General features: G+C 39.6%; 1 protein-coding gene across 1 annotated transcript in view; it reads right to left on the reverse strand.

Annotated features, from left to right (window-relative positions):
• Window positions 1-3,107: 3,107 nt before the first annotated feature.
• SHPRH (SNF2 histone linker PHD RING helicase) overlaps window positions 3,108-20,895 on the reverse strand; it is a 65,220-nt gene continuing 47,432 nt past the window's right edge. Inside the window, exons 26-30 of the mRNA XM_055713254.1 lie at window positions 18,502-18,594; window positions 17,869-17,955; window positions 17,298-17,476; window positions 15,332-15,412; window positions 3,108-14,101 (exon numbers count right to left, since the gene is read on the reverse strand). Of these exons, the coding sequence (XP_055569229.1) occupies window positions 14,005-14,101; window positions 15,332-15,412; window positions 17,298-17,476; window positions 17,869-17,955; window positions 18,502-18,594 (537 nt within the window). The 3' untranslated portion in view covers window positions 3,108-14,004. The remainder of the gene's footprint in view (window positions 14,102-15,331; window positions 15,413-17,297; window positions 17,477-17,868; window positions 17,956-18,501; window positions 18,595-20,895) is intronic.

Raw genomic sequence — 20,895 nt, forward strand, 5'->3', positions numbered from 1 at the left:
TTTAGACTCGGGTACAAGGGAAGGGTATCTAAAACACAGCTCTCACTTTCTAAATATTCATCTTCATCCTTAATTTCCATAGTAGCCTACTTACAGTTCACTTGGAACAGAGGCCGAGCCTTTAATCATCCAGTGATGCATGCCCTGGCTCGGGGTAGACTGAGGCTGGAACTCCCGAGGGATGGGAGACAGATGCTCAGCACCCATTACAGTTTCACTGACACTTAAGGGCATTACCGCAATTAACAGTTGCGAGGAAGAGGAGATTCTCAAGCTGACAGTTTTGTGCAGGAATCCAGGGAAGCTAATTTTAATCTTCCCGAATGTAGGTTTTCCTGCACAACAAAATACTGGGAGCAGATGCTGCCCTAGAGTGCTCAGATATTTTTCTTGGAAGAAACCCTATGCTCCTGTGAAATAATTAGCAGGGGTCTGATTCGTCTCTCATTTCTGTAAACATCCTAGTGTTTACAGCAACATCCCAATGTTAAGGAGTACTGTACCAAATCCAGATGTCCCAACTCACGAAAAACTTCATGAAGTCAACAGGAATTCTTCTGTGGATAAGGCAAGCTGCAGCTTGCTCTAGATGGATGTAACCAGAGCCAAAGTTTACTCTCAGTTGCACTGGCAGGAGCACGGAAAAACTCCATGAAGCTCCAGATTTACAGTGGACTGACTGACAGCAAAATGTGTTCCAAGATACTGAAACTTACCCAAAGGAACCAACTTGTTCAAGCATCTCGTTGGAAATAGCCAGCAGCACACCTTAACTTTTGACCTTTCCCTCCAGCTGTGACTTCTGTTTAGCTTTTTAGCTCTGTCACAAGTCCAGATTTTCCCTTTTCCCTCACCACATGAACACCTAACAACTTGTTCTGTTAAGACACCATCTTCCTTATCTGGGATACCATGGATAGCTAAGCAAAGGGAAACTAGATGTAGCAATAATTTGGTTTTTTGTGTGTGGTGGGAGGAAAAAGTTGCTCCTCAAAGCGTTACCCATGTGCTCCCACTTCTGTCATTGCAGTTCTACTTCACCCTCCCGTTTTCCACCTCCCTGGATGATGATTACAGCTCCCAGTCATCACCAGTGTGCACCCACCTTTCCTCAAGCCAGGGCTTCCCCGCAGTGGGTGGTGGAATTGGCACACTGCACAGGCTCCTTCGCAGCCTTCAGTCACATATGCTTATGGGTCACGCACCCCCACCTGCCCCAAGCCTGGCCAGCAAGGCTCCCAAAGCCAGAGGGGAGTTGACACAGTGAAATTTCAATACGAAACAGAAATTTTCAGGGTGATTCCATTGAAGCCCTACCTTTCATTTCTCACCACATATTACAGTATTTAAAACTAAAGAGACCTCTCTCCAGCAAGGTGGAAAACAACTGAAAAAAAGTTGCTCCTTCCTTAGTGCGAGTGCTGGTACAAGTGATGTCATAAGACAGTGTCATCATAACACATCTTATTGAAAGTTGGTACGTCACTCACACCAGCTCTTTTCCTTTTGATTTAATGAGACCCCACGATGGACCTTCTGTGAGACCATCTTTTAATAACTGGACCCTGGAGAGCCTTAGTGCCTTCCCCTAACGCATGGACACTTTGCTGTTCCAGAGTATAACCATCTGTAACACCCCCGATTGATGCGTTCAGCATTTCTGATGGGTGTACTGCCTTTTGATAGAAAAACTTAATCTCCTGCCCTATTTATAGCATAAATATTTCAGCATATCCACTCATAAAATGCTCTGGCCCATCAGTAGAGGTGGTGTTTTCTCCAGGGTCACACTTTCTTCCACATTATTGCTCAAACAGGCACCCCTTGAAGAAGGCTGAGTGGCTGCTCAGTGCAGGAGGGCTGTTGAAAGCCATCTGCCGAGGCATGGGGGACATGGAAGAAACTCTTGCCCTGCCTGCCCATGACACACAGGAACAGGGAGCGTTGCAAGGAACGACCTGACAAGTTACAAGAGCCTTTGTGGACTTGCATCAATATGCAATACCACAGTAAGAGCCGGAGCGGGATGCCGTTGTGTGCCAGCGGGCACCGTGCACAACAGCTTGGCTGAATGTTCCAACAGTGACTGTGCCAACAGCTCCATGTGGTATGGGCGCCACACGCAGGGTGCCGGCGGGCTCAGGTGGGCGCCTCATCCCCCCCCCAGGATGCGTCCCGGGGCTCTCATCTCCCCTCCGCCAGCGTCTGCCTTTGGGCAAGTCCCTTCACTGACCTGACGTCCTCTGCAGCCTCGGTGCGCTTTGGTTGCAGGTCCTCTCTCCCTGTGTGACTAGTCCATCCCTGTGTGACTGGCCCACAGACCATTTAACTCAGAGAATCTCCCACTTTGGATCTGGACTTTGGATTATATGCCAAGCATTTGTACAGTGCCCAGAAAAATAAGGACCTGCTGGTCGGGCTGACTTTAAACTCAGTTAAGATACCTTATTGTCAACATCATTTCTCATGCTCTGTCAAGAAGTGTAGTTTTTTGCAGCATATCAGCTATTTTCTTCACCCTCTAGGTTCTATCTAGATATAACTAACACTTTTTTTTTTTTTTTTAACTCATTTTTTAAAATGTTAAAAGAATTAGAACCAGTAACACAGGAACTGCAATACAGCAGTGGGCCAAAGAAGTCTCTTAATTACACCACACTCTTAAAAATCGTTCTGCATATATTGGGATTAAGAAAATCTGATTTACAGTTCTAGGAAGGAAAATATGACACAACTGATCTGACAGATGATTTTATCAGGGAGATGTCACGGGCCAGTCTCTAGAGAGCAGGAGACTGCAGTGAAGAACTGCTGCAGAGAAGAACTGCTGCAGAGAAGTGTTAGCTGCTTCCAGAAGGCAGCAGTTTTGGAGCTGGGCTCAACCAACCACACTGAAAAGAATAATTATGGACCCCAGGCTTCGACACATATTGTAATTGTAGTTTTGAATAACAATTCTTTACACATGCAGAGCATTCCTATTAATTGATACTATTTAACAGGTAACATCTATCAGACAGTTCAGTTACATGCTGAGGAATAGGAACACAAATTATGAAGCACTGTCTCTCAGAAGAGGCGCCAGCTATTTCTCCACAAACCAGAAAGACAGAAAAAAAAAGGATATTTAATGAATATTACAACAATAAGTATTATATCAGTAGCAGGATAATACAAGACAAAAATCTGTGTTTACAAAGACTCTGAAAAAGCTGCAAACCTGAAGAGACAGTAGGATGTAAATCTGACAGCAAATTGTGAATACAAAAGAAAGGCGATTGCAGGAATGTTAAGGTACTCAGAGACCAAGAGAGCATTAAGTTGCACATTTATCCATCCCTGGTAATTTTTCAAATTAAAATTTAGTTTTGCTACTTTCTAGATAAATTATTCCATTGACGCTACAGCGTCTATATAATGCAAGGAAATAGATCAGGTAATCCGAGTACTGTTTCTTAGCTTATCATCCAGGAACTTCAGTTTTGGAACACAATTGAAAACTGCTCTTTTCTCTCCTGTGGGTTGCTTTCTAAAATTCATTAACTTGCCACTGCAAAAGCTGATTAGTCACACTATTCTGTTAATAGAACAGTTCAATTATTTTCTGTTTCCATACAGAAATCTATAATTAAATTACAGGACACCAGATCGCTTGCAAATACCTGACAAAGTATTTGTTAATATGTATTTATATAAAAGGAAGCATTTTCTAACAAAAAGTGGGTAACTTACAGACTTCATAGTAATTTGATTACTAAAACAATATATGAGGAAAAACCCCTAAATTAATTCAAAGATCTATCCCATGATTCATTTGCAAATTATTTTTAAATTTAACATTATTACAGTAACCAAATAACATCATGAATAAACAAGGAACTGGCACCACTGACACTAAGGCAACTGACCGTTTTATTTTAAAATCTGTATCAGTTTTGACTTAAAATATTACAAAGGCTCTAGTGATCCTTTTGTAAGCAACAAAGTTATAGCAGAAAACTAATCCAGGGGATGAATTAGGGTTATGAAATAAATTCTGTTTTGGTACCACCTAAAATTATTCCACATCCCACTGTACATCAGCATGACACCAAGGAAGGACTGTCTTCTGTTATTACATAGCTATGATGGATTCTGATTTCAGGTTAAGTTTTAAAGCTGCCAATTGCAGCAGCATATGTTAAGAACCTGGCTTACAGGGTTTCTGTGTTGCTATAGGTGCTCCATGGAAACACCCTTATTTAAATAATCAACGATGGTATTTTCTTCAAGCAAAATACACAACTCACCCTCTCCCACATCAGCATCATCTGCTGAAATCACTGGCGCAGAAGCAGCCAGCAAACCAGCAACAATAGGTTGCAAAGCACAGTCAGCACCAAACTTCCACCTGCAGTTCCAAGTCAGGGCACCTCGGAAGCCCTCCCGTACCCTTGCCCTTCCAGCTGCTTTCTCTGGTGGGAGTAAGAGGTGGGGTTTTCAGTTCAATGAAAAGTGAAAGAATCCCTCAAGACTTGTTAAGTCCAGGGTCATAGTTTTGGCCTTTAAAACCTCTCCACAGGACCAAGTGCCTCAAAAAAAAAAAAAAAAGTCCTGTGCCCAACAATAGGAGTCCTAAAGTGTAGTTAGTGGAGACCAACACCACTCAGAGCTTTTTCTACCTATTTTAGAATTGATGCCACCAGGACAGGACCAGACCCGCTCCCTCCTGTACCCCGACTCGCACGTTTCTCTCTCGTGCTCCAGCAGCAGCACAGGGTGCCCCTTGCTAGGCAGGTGTAGAACCTCCCTCACTTCGTTCCCTGTGTCTACCCCCTTGGTGTTTCATGTCCTTCAGTTCCACTTCAGAGGCTTTTAAGGAGAGCTGTACATGATTTAGAGGCACCCACCCCATTGTTAAGCATGAGTAACAAAAACTAAATACATGCTCCACAGGGAAAACAGAGAAATCCTTTTGAACAGTGGTAGTTTGCTAATGGAGCGTATGTTAAGAATTGTAGAAACTTTACAGAAAAATCTATGCTAACAAGAGGCCCAATGATTAAAGTATGCAAAAGGAGAGATTCCCCAGAAATATCTTTGACATAGTCCTCTTATGACAGAGCAGGCTCAAACCTCTGGCAAGCCTCAGCACTCCACTTCCCTGCACAGTGGGACTGCTGTGGGGTTACTGCCCTTCGTCCCCTCGGCTGGCATGGAAGCTCACGAAGTGCAAAACTTCCCAAGCGGCAATTACGAAGTCCACTGTCTCACCCCTTCAGAGACACTCGTGCATTTCAGCAGAAGTGATTAATTACCTTCCCTTTATTAAGCAAAACTTGTCAATTTGTTTTGGGGAGGTCTATAAATTTATATCTTATGAGTTTGAACTGTCATCCTTCATAAATCCACAGCATGACTCTGGCTAGGGAGTCCTGTGACTTTCTGAAGTGCACATTAAAATACCTATCACATCACAGGGGTAGAACTTCTTAATGTTCCCATTTGCTCAATGACTGCAAAGCCCTGCACATTCAAACCCCAAGGTTTCAATAAGAAAATTACTATACTCTCAAATCATGAACACACAAAAATAGGCTGCTGCATTTAGATGAACATTAAGCTCCAATGAGTAGATTACACTTAGGATCTTTCACCCTTTGTTTATTCATTGCTCCTATCATTCCTCATTCCTTCCTGAGGAAAATCAGCAGAAGGGCACTCAGAGGAAGGTTTTACAATTGTTCCTCAAATTTTCCCCTCGGCTTCCTCCCCATCTCTTCCAACTCCATCTAGCGCAGGTTCTAGCTCCACTGCAGCATGTGCAAGAGCAGCAGCAATGAATGGACCACCGGGGCTTGGCAGATACTCCCTCCATCTCTTTCTGGCTGGTGGTGAAATGCTCTGGGCTTTCTGTCTCTGTAAGAGGAGCTGTAGGACAGTGTCCTTTCATCAGATCTGCTTTCAAGACCTAACAATGGTGGCAGCACTTAGCACAGTATTAATTTCCACAGTCCTACATTGCTTTACTAAGACTTTGTAGAAGACTAGAAGAGAAACAACACATATACATCCTTTCCTTGCTGCTGGCCCTCCTCCTGTGCGGACAAGGCACACAGCATGCTCTCTGTGGTATTTGAAGGTTAGCACTGTGAGGGTGGCACACATAAAAGAACAGCAGTACACTACGGAAAATCTCATCATATTTAGTATTATTAATCTGCAGCAGAATAGCGTATATGCTTTCAAAAGTGCCCCATATCAAAGCAAACATTGCAGAGAGGAGCTATTAGGTTTACACCTGCACTACTTAGGTTTACTTTCCAGAAAGTTGGGAGAAGCTGGAATAGAAACCAATTCCGCTGCTTACAGCGACTGAATAGTCTTATAAGTGTGTGTTAATATACATGGAAGGAAGAATTAGTATCATTATTTGTCATTCTGTGAGCAGGAAATGGCCTTTATGTAAACAAACAGGAAACCAGAAAGTTTTTGCAATTGAGATTTCCCATTTGCAGAACCTGGGTAGCCAGAGGGGAAATAGAGGCATTCCCAGGAATTATTATTCCACAGTGCAATATGATAATGTTTAGAATTTAGTATAGAAGTTACACAAAAATACTCCTCCCTGCCAAATGGAAAAAAAAAAAAAAAAAGACTTAGGCTGACTGACTTTCACATTGCTTAAGTAAACTTCCAGTTTGGGGATGTAAAAGCAGGTGCTCACCACTTCAGTCAAGTGTGTCCTCTATTCCCTCACCATTTGTTCTAGTGTTGCTTCAAAGTCTACAGTACAGAATACAAACCAAATCAATGGCACACAGGGAAGAAGGAAAACAAAAAAATGTCACGGTGGGAGAATGAGAAATAAATATATTAAATATAATGGCTTTGTCTGTTCTTTATAAAATGTATTCCCTATCTTATCAATGTACCTTAAAGCTGAGTTTTTATAAATGCGTTATGAAGCACCTAGCAGAGCAGTGGCCCTATATTTTTATATATTTTATATTCATATTATATATTTTTATTTTGTATTTAATTATTTATTTTTTATTATTTAATATTATATTATATTTATATATTTTAATAGTAATTATTTGGCTATCCAACATAACATGCTGAATACACATATGAATATATACATACACTTTATTAGAGCAAAACAAGCCATTAAAAATGGTTGAATGCACCTTGGCATTTTAAGTGCAGTTTTCATACAGAATATTTCAGTTGGAAGGGACCTATGACAGCCATCTAGTCCAACTGCCTGAGCAATTCAGGGCTGACCAAACGTTAAAGCACGTTGTTAAGGGCATTACCCAAATGCCTTAAACACCGACAGGCCTGGGGCACAGAACGCCTCTCTGGAAGCCTGTTCCAGCGTTTGACCACCCTCTCCGTAAAGAAATGCTTCTCAAGTCCAGCCTTAACCTCCCCTGGTGCAGCTCTGAACCATTCCCACACATCCTATCACTGGATACCAGGGAGAAGAGATGGGCAGCTCCCTTTCCGCTTCCCCTCATCGGGCAGCTGCAGAAAGCTATGAGGTCACCCCTTGGCCTCCTTTTCTCCAGTCTAGACAAGCCCAAAGTCCCTAGCTGCCCCTCCTAGGACATCCTTTCCACCCTTTCACCAGCTCTGTTGCCCTCTGGACACATTCAAGGACCTTCACATCCTTCTTTACCTGTGGGGCCCAGAACTGCGCACAGTGCTCAAGGTGAGGCTGCACCACCACTGAACACGGGGGGGATAATTGCCTCTCTTGACCAGCTGGTTCTGCTGTGTTTGTTGCCCCCAGGATGCAGTTTGCCCTCTTGGCTGGCTCACACTGAACCTGCTGTCCACCAGCACCCCCAGATCCCTTTCTGCAGGGCTGCTCTCCAGCCACTCTCCCAGTTCATACTTGTTCCCAGCGTACTGTCTAAGATATATAAATAATTTGTATAAACAATAAAGGCCATTTTGTCCAAACCCTGCCACGCAGACATAGTGGTTTTTTCAGTCCACCTTGACCTGTGTCACCACAGCCGGACAACTTGTCCAGAAGGATGCTGTTTGGGACAGTATCAAAAGCCTTACTAAAATCCAGAATAAAATACATCCACCACCTTCCCTTCATCCACTAGGTGGGTGACCTTATCACGGAAGAATATAAAATCAAGCAGGACTCTCCCTTTGTGAACCCATGCTGACTGCCTGATGATTGCATTATTTTGTAAATTACTATCAATAGTATTTGGTATTATCTCTGTAATTTTTTCCAGGAACTGAGGTTAGACCAAGATGTCTGTATTTTACTGGGTCCTTCTTGTAAACTGGAATAACACTGGCTAGCCTCCGGTCAGCAGGGACCTCCCCAGACTCCCAAGGCCTTTGGTAGATGATCGAGAAGTGTCCTGCCAGAATTATCTACCAGCTTCTTCCGAACTCTGGGATGAATCCCAGCAGGCCCCATGGGCTTGTGAACATTGAGCTGATCCTTTACAATATCAGCATCCACAAATGGAAAGTCACTGTTTCCACACTTGTGGTCCTCCATCTCAGGGGTCTCCAAGAGTGATTAGGACAAAACTCTGCCAGGGTAACAAGACAGGCAGTCTAGATTTTCTTCCTTAACCAAATGACACAGTCAAGAAAAAGCCTAGATTCATCAGCAAAACTTGTTTGATGTAGGATGATAACCTGTTAGCCTAAAGAGGGGGCAATTCATGGCAACGTAGCATGAATCCAGCTAGCTCACTAGCCCCCACAGGATAGGAAGAATAGCATAATAACCCCCCCACAACTATCCAAGCCAGGCTACACTAACAACTTACACTTTGGGGCACCCTGTCAGCAGTCAGACATTGCACTTGGTGGAATTTGGAAAGGTAGTTTCTACCCGATACGGAAGTTGTTATCAAACCAAGAGATGTTACACCATAGAAATAACAACATCTGTTGCTATAAACTGATAAAATTTAGTATGTGTCCAGTTGAATGAAGAGGGCTGGGCACTTGCTTGTATGAAATCTATAAATACACAAAACAAAGGGACTTGGAATTTAAGCCCTGGATGGCTGACATCTTGTATGCAGAAGGAAATTGAGCCAGAGGTTTACAGGTACCTCACATCCCAATTTTCTAAGTAGAATTACTCAAGTATTTAGAAACCCTACGTCATTTACCTCCCCCCCGCAAGATGACTTCGTTCCTTAACTACATTTGAAAGCTACAAGTTCAACTAACTGTGCTCTTTACATGGTGTATGACTGCAGAGTACCTAGAATGACTACTTGCGACTTGAAGTCAATCCTGCAGTGATTCAGTAGTTACCTATTCTTTCCTTCTCCTCTAAAGAGAAGACAGTGGATGCACTGGGACTTGCGACAGTGGTTCGGGTGTACTTTAGGAACCCAAAACCTATAGACTTTAAAACTAAAAAACTTCTAATTACTGAGCAATCAGTGAGGCTTACTTTACCAGGTCCTTTATATACGTCAGCTGTAAAATATAAAACCAGAAACATAAGTTACTAGAGTGAAATTCAACATTTGCTTCTGCAGTGGTGAACAACAGACCCGCATGAAGACATTACAAGTACTAAAAAGAATTTGTACCAAGTTAAAGTTTCCTTTACCCCTGACACTTTCCCTCTGACACAATAAGCTAGTGTTGCTGTAGCCATTTGATGGATTAAGACTCTTTTACTGTACTTCCACTGACCAAACACAAACATTCTTTGTAACAAACTGAGCAAGGTTGGGGTGGGGGGGGTGTAGGGGGTGTGATGACAAACATGGAGGAAGGGAGACAGACAGACAGGGGAGAGAGAGGGATGTCTTGGACCTCCTTTTTCCGCTGTTATGAAATTCCTTTAACCTACAGCCTACATTTATAGTATAAGGTCTTTACAAGATTATACTTGTGTCAGTCAACCAAAAAAAAGGAAGAAAAGTGCAGGCACAGTGGTTTTGCAAATAGCCTTTAAGTCTATAGAAAAGCTTATCACAGTTTTAAAGCTGTAAGTCTTCCGAAGCTTAACTTCAGCAACAGGCTCCATTCATAGCTAGAAAAAAACCCCAGATTTTCCTTTAGAAACCCATCTAATTCCTTACCTTGGGGGAGCAATAAATTTCAAGATTAGTTTTTCTTACATTGGTCAATGCCAAGATTGACCAATACAGACTTTTTCCCCTCTGATTTACCTGAAGCGTAATTGCTAATTAAATGAATAATTCTGGGACTCCTGGAAAATATAACATAAGGATTGCAAAAACAGATGGAAAGAGGACAGCACCGTTTGTGTCAGAAAGACCATAAACTGGTCCTCAGCCATGAATCCAGACAGAATCTTACAGGAGGAAGTGTGTCTAATTATGGTTTTACCCAGAAACAACTACGCATTTTTTCTTCTGTCGGATCCCAGTCACGTTTGTATTGAAGCACAGTTGCTTTTGAAGTAGAGGGTTGTCTGCTGGGAGACAACTTGAATCCATCTGCAGGTATTGGCAGAAAAGTGGTTTTGGAAGACCTATCTAACAAAATGCATTGACTCTTATGTCCATTCCTTAATATGCATGAAAAGACTGAGGTAAATATTCTTTTGTAGTATCCAACATGCGTGAAAACTATAGTGCATCCTGGACTTTCAGTAGTATGCTAAAACATTACCTGACAGGTTAAGACAAAATGCTTTCTAAATCAGTCTATGCCAGGAACAGATGAGAACCTTACAAACTCATTTAAAGATCAACAGTGAAATTCACAGAGCTCAATTTAACACCACAAGGGAATCTACTCCTTAGTTTCCAACCCATTCATATCGTATAGTTCGAGGAAGTCTACTACTTGCATCAAGCTTTTACAGATACCCAAGTAAGAGGACGGCTCGGTTCTATAAGGCACTGAACTTACATACAGGGAGAAAAACCTGTCCTGAAATCCTCACCAACTACAGCCAAAAACCTCCCAAAATTATTTGTCAGGGAACTGAAAGAGATGAAAGGTCAGCACTGAGTTCTTTGGGATCCGTTGGAGCCTCATTTTTAAAGGGATTGACTTCACTGGGTAAGCAATACTGTCAATTCGATCATGTTTCCATGTTTTAGCAGGAGAACACATGAGAATCTGGTACGTGCCTGTGGGTATGTCCACACAATAGTTATGTAAACACTGTAGTCAGTATTTATAGATTTGTGTCTTCTGTAGAAAACACCATTTCCATGAATATACTGGAACTATTATGATAGAACAAAGTTTGTTCTCAGCTAAGATACTGTCTTTCAAAAGAGTGTTCTCCTGAGACAGCAAAATCATGGCAGCACCATGAAAACCGTCTCACTGTGCTTTGATAAGAGAAAAACTGCAGACGTACAAGCTGCACCCTTAGCAAGGGGGCGGACGGGGGAGTAAAGGAAAAAAAGTTTACCTCACAAGGTGTCAAAGAAAATGTTGCAGAGAATGGCAAAAAGCAGTAGATTACAGTTTGGTTTCTTTTTCAAGGTAATTCTTTAAATTTAGTCTCTGTACTTAGTATTATGTGCAACTTGAAGAATCCATTTTATTACTGACACAGGCTATATACGCCGATGGTTCAACCTTCCAATTTCACAAGGTGCTTTAACACAATTAGTATACACATTTTAAGATTATACCTCCAGAGCTTTAGGTACTGGCACTCCAGGGCAGTTGGGAGTGCGCCTAGAACCAGATCTTTGGCATTCCGTGCCGTTATGTGAGCATAAAATAAAGAAGTCAGGAGTAAAGGAACATGCACTGCTTGATGAGAAGCTATGCTTTTGGTTAGGAATCCAAAAGCCACATTTTTGTAAACAAACAATGATGCCATTGTCCTTATATAAATAATCCAAAACCTAGCAGAGCTCAGGAAACCTCTCAGCAGATATGTTTCAGTTTGCCTCTCTTCTTCACATTCACTGACAACTATTATTCCCACATCTAGTTACTTAAAATGAGAGCTATGGATGTAAACACTACATGTTTCCACAGTTTATGTGCTTCCACATTTCTCAGAGTAAACAGCAGCTCCTTGTTCAGCCACATTACATTGTACAATATTAAAATTCACTGAGGACGATGAGGAACTGGAATGTTGCTGCCCTCAGAGTTCCTGGAGTGTCTGTACAGCGTGATCTCCAGTACACTGTACAATAATTTAGGCTGGAACAGATCCATGGAGAGGTCATCTGGTCCAACACACCACTCGTAGCAGGGCCAAATTTGAAGCTGGATCAAGTTGCTCAGGGTCATTTGAGTTCCCAATACATCCAAGGATGGAGATGCCACAGTCTGTGTTTGATCAATCTAATTTTAAAAAAAGTCTAGTATCTATTCTATTTCCCTTGCTTCAAACTGTAATCTGCAAAAAACCAGTAATCTCCAAACCAAAACATATAGATAATACTAAAACCTTTTACAAATATGGGAAATAAAGATACATTGTCTGTAAATTTACTCAAATAGTCATTAGAACAAAGTATCTAATCAGTTCAGAAAGACAACAGACTATAAATGCCAAAAAAGCCACAATACTATTCTTGTAAATTCTACACACATTTGTTGTTACCAGCGGAAACCCTGTCTGTCACGTGGATAGGCTTAATACACAACAGTGCAACTCAAATGTAGTATGACTGAAAACAGAACTCAAGAAGCTCAGTAACTATATGGCAAATCTATTTAGAAGACTATTACAAATTCCAAGATGAGATTTCTCAAAGGACTCAATTTCAACCTCAAGTAAGATTTCTAAAATATAGAAAAACCATCGTGTACTGAAACAGTAAATATTGTGATTTGCGGGAAGTAGCCTGTTGCTTATGCATACACATTTGCCCAGTCTCTAAATACAAAACTGTGTTTAACATCTACTGTGTAACCGAGCTTGCTTCTGTAATACTTTCAGAAATGATGTTGTGTAAATGTAGACCCACAATTTATGCCAAAGGCTTAAAACGTATCTACTTTCAGCAGCCTAAAAGTTAGCTTGGATTTGTTTTCTAAACTCTCTACTGTCAATAGAGATAGGGTAGAGTGATCTCACATACCTAAGGATGAAGTTTCACCTCTCTTCACTGATTATCTAACTTGGATTATGTACCTAATAATTAGACCACCTATCTTAATTTTATCTATTTTGAATGTGAATTGCTGCACCTTTAAAGGGGAGACCTACAGAAAAAAAAATCAGGGTGAGCAAATGTATATACCAAATAAAGTGATCAGCAGCTTAACCAATTAAATTTTGAAAAATTCTGTAACAAAAGCATTATTTATTTTTTTCTAAACAAAGTACCAAATTAGTCATGGCTTCAGGAATAAGTGAAAACACGTACAGTAAGTTCAAGTATTTAACTGATTACCAGACCAACACACATACAAAAAGCATAATTTAATTATCATAATTTTGCAGTGAGTAAGCATTAACAACGATTTTTTAACTGTCACAAGTCTTTCTGAATATCTAAAAGCCTAATACAAATATCCAAATTATTAGTAAAGATTATTTAAAGTGTTACCAATAAGACGTGCAGTAACTCTGCATTAAAAGCTAACAAGCCCTTTCTAGAAGAATATTAATTTACAGTCATTCTTTCTAACAATTCTTTGTACAGTAAAAAAAATTAGATTTGTGTTTATCTGCTTCCCTTTCCCACCCAACCACCCACATAGTTTTGCTCTCAGACTGAGCTACTAGCCAGTCAAACCTGATGGTAAAAATCCTCTCAACCAAGGGTCCAGGATCTCAGTTTTAGCATCCAGCTCAAATGCTCTTTGGGAATAAAATCCATGTTTTCGTATAATGTGCAAAGTGCAAGTTTTCTCCAGTGCTATCAGAAGTATGTGCTGCTAAGAACTTCACCACAGAATAAAACAGTAACAATTAAGACTTCAGTTTCCAATAGCTCTGTTATGGACAAATGTTATATGATGTTTACAGGAGTAACAGATCAAGCGGATTATATACCAGTGCTTATTACGTCAGGTACTTTCTGATTTCATTAGGCCAAACCAATGTTTTTACTCAAGTTCTTCAGTTTCCTCTGTAAAAAGGTCAGCCAAATCTGCCACTGTCAGAACTGAGGCTTCTGACTGTTTCATGGAAGAGCTCGTGTGGCTGTGGGAAAAAATTGCATGCAGGCATCAGAGAAGGAATCAACTGAAGTAACAAGCTGTACACATGGAAGAGACCACATGGTTCAGAGCCCAGTAACTGTTCAGCTTTGAAGCTCAGCAGAAAACGTATTTTCTGCCAGGGAAATTACACCGATCAGCTACTTCTCTTGCACATTCTGAGCAAGGTACAAAGTCCATCTACTGTCCCTACCAGTGGTCAACACCAAACGCTGCAGAGGCAGCAGAACGTGGGATAATCCGCTTTGCCCTCTTAACATTTCAGGAATTGGCTTCAGCTTCCAAGCGTAAAGTTTGATATTACTTTCAAAACAATAGCCTTCATTGGATCATTCAGCCACTGTACATTTATCTGAATTTTATATGCAAAAGTAGTGCTACTTTACAGATATGGAAACTGATTAAATCCTTCTTTCGAACCTAAAGCTGAAATCTTTCATAACTACAGCCAAAGATATGCAAGCTTTTAGTCTCATACTCTGTAACAGTCACAAAACTGGAAAAATAACTAATTGCCTTAAACTAAGGCCTCGTCCTTGATTTTATATGTGTATGCAATATAGCTAAAGAAGTACAAACAACCTCTTATACTTCCTGCATAAAGAACATAAGTATCACTTTTGTTCCACTCCCAGTCCGTTATTACTTGTAGATTTTGGTAAGATAAACAGTGAAAACAGCTTTCTGTGTCTGCTCACCAGACTGACTTATGAGCTAGCATCTGGACAACACTTGCACTGACTGCAAATCCAACCACTGTGACACAGCACTGACAGACTAGGTTTGCAGAATTTACAAATAATGACAGAAAGAATTAATGTCCTATATTAGAACTTGTAACATATGCTGTTACTCCAGTGGCAGACTTTGTATTACTCCATTAATTGCAATGCTTTCATACTAATGGAAATATGATTTATCTTTTCGGTTTGCCTAACACATGATTTATTAATCAATTGGGCTTTTATGAAATACAAAATGTAACCAAAATATTCTCCAGAGAATTAAAATACCTTAAGCTTCAAGTTACAAGAACGAGGTTAAAAGATCAATTTTTCAAGTCTTCAAACTTTTTTGTCAGTCAAAACAATTTGAAGAACAGTTGATGTTTATATTTAAGATACACATATCTAACTGTAATAAAAGTATGGTTGAGAACCACCTTTTCATTTTCCGTGCATTAATGATGTTTTAAAAAAAATTCCACACATACCTTCGATCTACAGTTTTCAGCATAGCCTGCATTCTCTCTTCTATTGTTGCTTTTATCAGGAACCTATGAACAATGGTAGACCTGAATGTGTTTTTTTTAAAAAAAAGCAAACAAAACCAGAAGTCAGCAGAAGTTATGCTGTTCCTGTCAAAGTTCAAGACCACATTTAAGTCTTATACTAATTATTTTAAGTGTTTAAAAAAAACCACCTCTGTATTAAGAAAAAAAAAAAATCTTACAAGGCGATTAACAACTTTCATTGACATTTAAGGATACTTAGTGGGTCCCAGAGCACACACTTCCACTTGGCTGGATCACATACTAAATGAATATAAGCTGTATTAACTAAAATCCTAAAGCAGATGCTGGGCAAAGTTCTGCTTTCTGTGTCCCTGCTACAAACAAACAGCCTTCAAGAACCTAGATTGTTGTTTAAAGAAATGACTTTGGCCCACTGGCTATATACAATGTTTATACTGCACTGTCACAAGTGAGTCCAGGAGAGAGCTCAGTGTGATGGATAATTAAAGCTCAGTCCCAGAGTTTTAACAATGTTGTTCTTGAAGATGGCAAAATACTATACTTTTTTCTTTTAGAAGTCAGTAACTGTAGTCAGCAAACATGAAATCGTAAGCACTCATACAACATATAACCCAAAACGTCAATAAACATAAAATGAGAGCTCCATTTACCAAATAAAATTTCAAAAGTGTCAGGCACAAGTGAAATGGAAAAGAGTCTGCTCCAAAGATAAAAATGGAAAGTCATTCCAGGCCCCCCAGTATAAACACTTCTCAAGATATGAACCCTTGAAAGTGCTTGGATGATTTTCAGATCTTATATTGAAACTTTGGTAGGTAATGTTACACACAGAAATGATGGGGGAATACTTTGTGGTTCACAAACAAAAGCCTACCAAAAAAAAAAAAAAAGAGTAAGAACGCAACGGAAATGGTAATAGTTGCACCAGTGAAACTAAACACAGTGTTCCCTTATGATCACTGTACTTGAACACAGCCCTTTTTCAAGTAAGCATTGCTGAAGTCTTAGTTCTTAAGAAGTACAGCACACATTCTTGCTGGTTTTATTGTGAGGTTTTTGCCAGACCTTTTGTGCCAGCGTCATGTAAAATTATAATGGAGGCTGTTGCAATCAATCTTTCCCATGCCTGCAGTTAATTCAAAATCTTTACCAACACTCCCAAATACACACCTGTTCAAAAACATCCTTTCACACACATGCTCATTCATGTCCTCTTGCTTTGTATCCATTTCCAGAACACAAAATGCACAGTTATTCTAGAATATTATTATTCCAGAATTGATTCCAGCTATTTTTCTTGTTCATGTACAGGGATTTTAAATTACTTTTTCAAATGACATAAAACCTAAGGTAAAACATATACATCTTATCTGTTCAGGATAAACATTCCAAAACCTTTGTTAAGTGAAAACCCAACAACTTATGCAGCTTCTAATCTGGAAGTGGGAATGACCAGCTAGAAGGAGCCTCTCAATGACACTAGGAAGGACCATGCCTGAACTTGTGACATAAATGGCAAGTTGCTCAGACCTGCAAAGCGAAGACATTTCTGGACATGCTTACAAGCAGAACCTTGAAGTTAAAAAACAAGGTATCAATGGCACATATAAAATAGGGCAGAAGCTGAACAAGTCTTTTCAGGACTTTGGACTCAAGAGTCTACTACTCTTCCTAACTGCAATTTGCTTCTGCATCTTACTCTCATAACACAAAAGAATTCCTTAAAATACACATTGTGTATTTTCAGCAAACTTTTTTTTTTAAAAAAAATCTTTCTGTCTCTTATCATCTTTAAAAATAGGATTCCTGTGAAAACACTCATCTCCAAAATTGAGAAGTTCAGTGAACTAGATTTATTCTTATTGCAGTATGCAGTTCTACTCTGGACCATATCTAAACCAGTTAACGCAATTTTAATTCTTACTTTGTTTGACCAATACGATGTACTCTGCCAATAGCCTGTAGCTCATGTGCAGGATTCAGAATGGGTTCTACAAGCAGAACGTGAGTTGCTTCGATGATGTTTAGTCCATTGGAACCCGTGTGAAGAGGCAGCAACAAAATGTTGATGTTGGGATCATATTTAAACGCAGAGAGATTTTCCTAAAAGGCAAACATCACGGCAGCATGACAAAAGTTCCTCAATGAAGCGTGTGGAGAACATCTCTATTTTCAAGAAATTATAGCAGCTACTATGGGCCCCAGAGTGACAATCCTGCATCCTGGCTGATCAGTGTGCCTCATCCTTAACATCCATGCCAACACTTCCTTTTCAAATGTGAATGAACTGTTTATCTCTGAAGGGTTTAAATTGTGGCTTTTTGTGATTACAATTCTCAGAATCAAGGAGTTCAGAGATCAAAGCTTCTGCTGAACAAATTTGCTGACCTTTCAGTTTCTCAAATGAAGCAATGAATTGAAAGGATCATATTAACTTCTATGAACTGTAATTTTCCCCACTGAAAATACTTTTAAGAAAAATATTCTTTGTGTACCTGAAATTTACTGATTCCATTGATCTGAGAAAAAATCATGTTGTTGTCATATAAAGCTTTTGAAATTATGTCCAACACATCTTGCCACTGTAAAAAACAAACAAAAGCACACAACACAGTAAAAGTAACTCAACATTACAAACAACAACAACTAAAACATACAATTAACTTCCCTAAAAAACAGTAGATAGAAACTACTTTCAAAATACTGGCATTTGCAACTTAAAAACAGGGGGGGGAAATGAGAAAGAAAAAAAAGAGACTAATGTGCCAGGAACTGAACCTACCATAAAACTAAATAAGAAATGCAATTAAAAAGATAACCTTGAATAAAATAATTTGGCAGCCATCACAAAACCAGTTTTACAATGTATCAAAAATATCTGAAGAAAAATGTCTAGAATTTCTAATGCTCCCATATAAATCTGTTTGCCCTTTGAAGAAACAAGCTTTTACATCTGTTGACTACAATCATTGTTCATGTCCCAGTTACATGAATTGCCCTACAAATTCTCAAAACAATCAAGTGGCTGTACAGAGTGATTCAACATTTTTGTAGCTAAACTAAAGCCTGAAAATATTATGACCGTTTTAAACACACACAAAGACAAAACAGAAAATGGTGATTAATACCGTTGAGAAAACTAAGGATTTAGCCCCTGGATCCTTAAATTGAATTCTCTTCAGCGTTCGGACCACAGCTTCCACTTTTGTGGAATGACTTCCCTTTGAAAAGTCAAGGAAGAGCATTAGTAAAGTAGGATATTAAACAATTCCTTCCACATTCATTGCTTTATTAAATAACATTATATTAGGACTCTTGCACTGTCTTACAGGAATTTGAAAAATAAGCAACCTGGAGGAAGGGCAGGTTAAGTAGCACTGAACTGCTTTTATGTCTCCCTTATAATGCACTGCTGTAGGATCAGCAGTGTATTACAGCATGTACAGTACACGGAAAAATGAAGCGCCACACAGATACACCTATCTAGTTCTGCATGAGGCAGAGTGGGTAGCCCAAGCAGTCCAGCTGCACCAAACATAGCAGTTAAGCCCCCGGAGGTTTGACTTAGTGGTACAATCTTTACAGAATCTTCCAAACGCACTTTTAAGTTTCCCTTCCTTCACATCTCTTGAAAACCGGCAATGAAAAAACACTTACCTGAATGCTCTTTCTGTTGCTTTTGTTTCTCACTCTGACAACACCAAACTTATACTCAGTACTATGATGCTTGTTAATTATTTTTAAAATAATAAGAAACTGGTTAATAAAATTAATTATTGAAGGATTGCACGCTGCAATGAAAACATCTTCATATTCTGCATTCAGAAGTATTTCAGTGCTTAATGAATCCAATACTACATTCTACTTCTTGTCCACTTTGATTTCTGTACTCTTTTCCCCTTAAGTTGGGAAGATGATTTCAAGAAACAGTTCTTTAGTTTCTCCCTCTATTTCCTCCAGTATGTACTTTGTATCACAGTAATTTTACCTAATGTGGCTTTTTTAAGAAGCCCTTATTTAATTCCTACTAGCTCTTACATGCATAGTCATTTCAAGCCATGCTAGATTCAGCTGGACAAATATTGTTTTATTTCTGTCTGCACCTGTCCTCTGAACATTGAATTAACTATGTTGGCTTCCTACAATGACAGATCAAATTTACTGAAGTTATGCTGCCTGCAGAACTGGCAGGGAAGGATGTCAGCAGTCTAGGCACAAGTTTGGAACCGATGCTGGGCTACTTGATCATTCATACATTATGCAGCTAAATGAACGCTCCAGAAATACATGTAAAAGACTTTCTGCGCACTGTGTTACCAGAGGCTGCAATAAGCAGTACCATTTTATTTCCCAGGGTCTTCCATACCGATTCCAACTTTGTCACAGACACAAACCCGCTTTTTTCCACGTCACCTCTGTTGCACCTGGTAGACATTAACACTGTTTCCAAAAGTCAGATAGACAATGAACAATTGGTATGTCAGTAGGTGTTATGATCTGCAAGGATGAATGACACATTTGCAGCCCTATGGCAGCTGCCTGCCAATCATAATCACCTGCAGTTAGAAGATCTGAAACTAACTTTTTTCTTATATATTCCTAATATTCCTATATATTCCAGGGTCATTTATGTGCTTTTCTGATACAATTCATCTTTGATTCAATGATGAAAATTCTAGCTAATCTGCTCTGTCTTTTCCTCAGAGACATTTTTTGGACCTTACCATAGGTCCTATTTTTTCCTGCTGTAAGAGATAGCAACTTTAGCCACTGTTGTTGATTTTTCCACCCTCCAGACTTCCTGTGACTCAGGTGTTACAAATGGAACTTTGTACAAGATTGGTCAGAGGAACTCTGGCAAAGAACAGCACAACAATCAAAGTGGTTACAGTCTTTTTGCTCTATTTTTAAAAATAAGATAACCAAGTGTGAAAAGTTATCCACCTCTCTGCTTACATTATAGTAGACAAACTACATATAGGCTTGTCATTGAACTAACAAATGACTAAAGTTTTCATTCACAGCACACAAAATTCAGTTTTGTTCTCAATATTTAGGAAGAGGTGAAACTGACAGAAATACCCTTGCTATTATGAGTTATTTGTTTTCAGTGCATCTTAAAAAAAATGTTACCCCATCCATTACCCATTCAACCCGAGTTTGCCATTTTGTTGAATATCCAGATAAGTATTTATAAACTGATTAGCTAGTTGTAATTAATTATGGAGCAGGACACATTAGAATCAAAACTACCCTCTAACAAACAATTTCTGTCTCAGGTGACAGGCTGGCAATACCCACTGCGATACTGACCACAGTGGAAGCTTTTACGGAACCAGAACAGGCAAGGATGCCAGTAATCTCTTAGAATAAAATGCTGCCATTTACAGCACTCATTTTGCATCTAAGACATTAACTTAAGATAGCTAGTCCTGGTACAATGAAAAGCAAGATGTATACAACACAACAGAAGAAAATAAAGAGACCAGAGGTCTGAGAAAGTTCAGGTAAAAATGTAAATG

The sequence above is a fragment of the Falco cherrug genome, chromosome 6 (assembly GCF_023634085.1).
Source record: "Falco cherrug isolate bFalChe1 chromosome 6, bFalChe1.pri, whole genome shotgun sequence".
Taxonomy (NCBI): domain Eukaryota; kingdom Metazoa; phylum Chordata; class Aves; order Falconiformes; family Falconidae; genus Falco; species Falco cherrug.